The 2,341-nt window shown below is 39.5% G+C and overlaps 1 protein-coding gene across 1 annotated transcript; it reads right to left on the bottom strand.

Annotated features, from left to right (window-relative positions):
- Positions 1 to 427: 427 nt before the first annotated feature.
- Positions 428 to 1,264, bottom strand: LOC123718656. The gene has a single exon (XM_045675342.1). It carries the CDS (start codon positions 1,216 to 1,218, stop codon positions 460 to 462), a length of 759 nt encoding a protein of 252 aa, XP_045531298.1. The 5' UTR covers positions 1,219 to 1,264; the 3' UTR covers positions 428 to 459.
- Positions 1,265 to 2,341: the final 1,077 nt, after the last annotated feature.

Here is a 2,341-nt window from a genome sequence, read left to right as displayed (position 1 = left end):
ACGAAAGGAAAACGTCAATAAAATAATTTTACATTTTTTTAAGTATTACGTTTAACAAGTAATATCTTCGGCTGTGTTGTGTGGTCGTGTGAAAGAGAGGGTGTGTATGTGGGGTGTGCTCATGATGCAGGTTTAGCGTTATATATCTTAACACTCCTTTTAAGATTCCGCTCTAACTTCAAGGGTTAGAGCTATTTCCGGGCTGCGCGATACAGCTGAGTTTTTTGCATCGTAGGTGTTAATGTGAGAAAGAAGTATGTTTGTGTTTCATACAGATTACTCTCGATAACACTTCATTTTTCATTTCAGCATATAGCGTAAGATTCTTTTGTTTCTTAGCGTATACATAATCGGACGGAATAAGAAATTACAAAATTACTAACACAAAGTACACATCACGTCTTGAATGGCATTCAATAAAACATAGTTTCCTTTGAATTGTTTAATGAGAAACAAAAATTATTTCATTGGACACTGGGGTTTCCTCGGCGGTGGATTTGGGGGCAAATCTTCTCTACACGACAACCTCTCCTCCAAAGCGTAATCATCACTACATAATATATTATACATATATATTAAAACTTTACCACCCCTATATAATATCTCCCTAAAAGCACTATCACTTTCATCAGGAAACGACACAGAACCGGCCACAAGGCCACCGAGCGTGGTGCCAAAAATTTTCCCGGGCACTCCTCGCTTTCGCGTCAAATAGAACCCAGAAATAGTTCCCAACACAACGCTCGTGATGCGCATTGTGTAATTCTCTGGATTGCGCATGTACCTCTTGAAGTTCCTCTCGTGATCCGCCATTTCCATCTTCAACTGTTGCCACGCATTGGAGAAACCACAGCCGATTTGGCACATACTCTTTTGGGTGTCCATCCTGAAAGTTTTTACTGAGGGAAGCAGGTATTCCTGGAGCAGCGGCGTGTGGGCCATTGGACACTTTTCTTTATCAGCGACGTGATCTTTGTACTCGTAGTGCGGGCTCTGGTACAGTGGTAGATCTTTGTATTTCATCAATGGTGGATATTTCGGTTCTGGAGCTGGTGCAGCGGCGTACACAGCTGGTATTAGGGCCATGTTTGCACCAACTAGGACAGACTTCAGCGTCTCTATCCACAACCTTCCAATGATGTAAAGGTCCCCGTAACATAGCCTGAAAATGTTCTCGTTCATTTCAGATTTGCTTTTGAAGATGTGTTTGGATTGCATAACGGAAATTTGGAATTTATTGAGTCAAAGTGACGTTTTGAAAATTGTGACAAGCAAACTAAAATATGGCCATATAAAATATTATTTAGTGGACGTTCACAGACTAGAAAGATCGAGTGTTAAACAGAGTCCTGCATTGACACGATTTCATTATATTATAATAAATTAATTAAATAGATAAATCACTGGCACTTCCCCCTTTTTAGGTCTGAGTCCTATTTTTCGCTTGAAATCACGCCGATACTTGGATCTCTACGTAAGGCAACTCGTTTTCCTCGCGATGTTTCCCTTCATCCGACCAAGTTTTATGCGTTTGAAAGTCCATTGCACAAGTCCACCAAGTGCATAACCGAGGTTCTACGACCTCAGGAATGAGACTCACACCTGATAGTCTTATTTTTAGCTTCTGCAAGTGTGCAATTATTATAGTAACGTATTAAAGTTTCCAAATAAATGTGTTAAATCAAATTCTAAGCGGATTTTGTAAAGAATAGTATTCATAAACAAAAAACGTCACATTTCAGTCAAATAACATATTGTATATTAAACTTTTCTTAGGAATCCATCTATGAGTAAAAACTCTATTAAAATCCGTTCATAAAGACTTTTAATATAATTGTGCGAAAAGTTCACCGTCAATCGTCATTTGAAATTTAGATTTCGAGAGCCTACGTCTAATCCAGGACATGGAACGACCTCCTAATTAAAGAGACACCCCATATTCAACCTAATTCCGTAGCAATAAGAACTATTTTCGAACTTATGAAAGTAATTGGTTTTTAAAACGAAATCTTTCTGCATTGTATGGTAGATAATTATAAGAGTTGACGAACTTTAAATTAACAATGTTTCAACCATTGGAGCGAAGAGGCATCGCTAGAGACGATGGCAAAAGACCGATGGGAAGTCTTTGATCCCTTGGAGGTTAGGACGGGCTATGGTATGCTACTTGTGTGGACGCTCATATGGACAAGCACAAAACCTGGCGCGGCCGTAGTGTCCTTCCTCCAACATTGATTTTGTTCCCTTTAGAGTAGACTCCTGGGTTCAAATGTGCCTGGTACTACCGGTGATCCCAGAGGTTTCCTCAACAAATAAGTATCTAAAGAAAGGAAATGCCAGC

Source organism: Pieris brassicae, chromosome Z, assembly GCF_905147105.1.
Source record: "Pieris brassicae chromosome Z, ilPieBrab1.1, whole genome shotgun sequence".
Classification (NCBI taxonomy): Eukaryota; Metazoa; Arthropoda; class Insecta; order Lepidoptera; family Pieridae; genus Pieris; species Pieris brassicae.
Note: the sequence above shows the minus strand (reverse complement) of the source record. Positions and strands in the feature narration are given on the sequence as shown.

What these genes read in the sequence shown, in the direction of transcription:
- LOC123718656 (XM_045675342.1), bottom strand. Translation starts at nt 1,218, where the DNA reads ATGCAATCCAAACACATCTTCAAAAGCAAATCTGAAATGAACGAGAAC.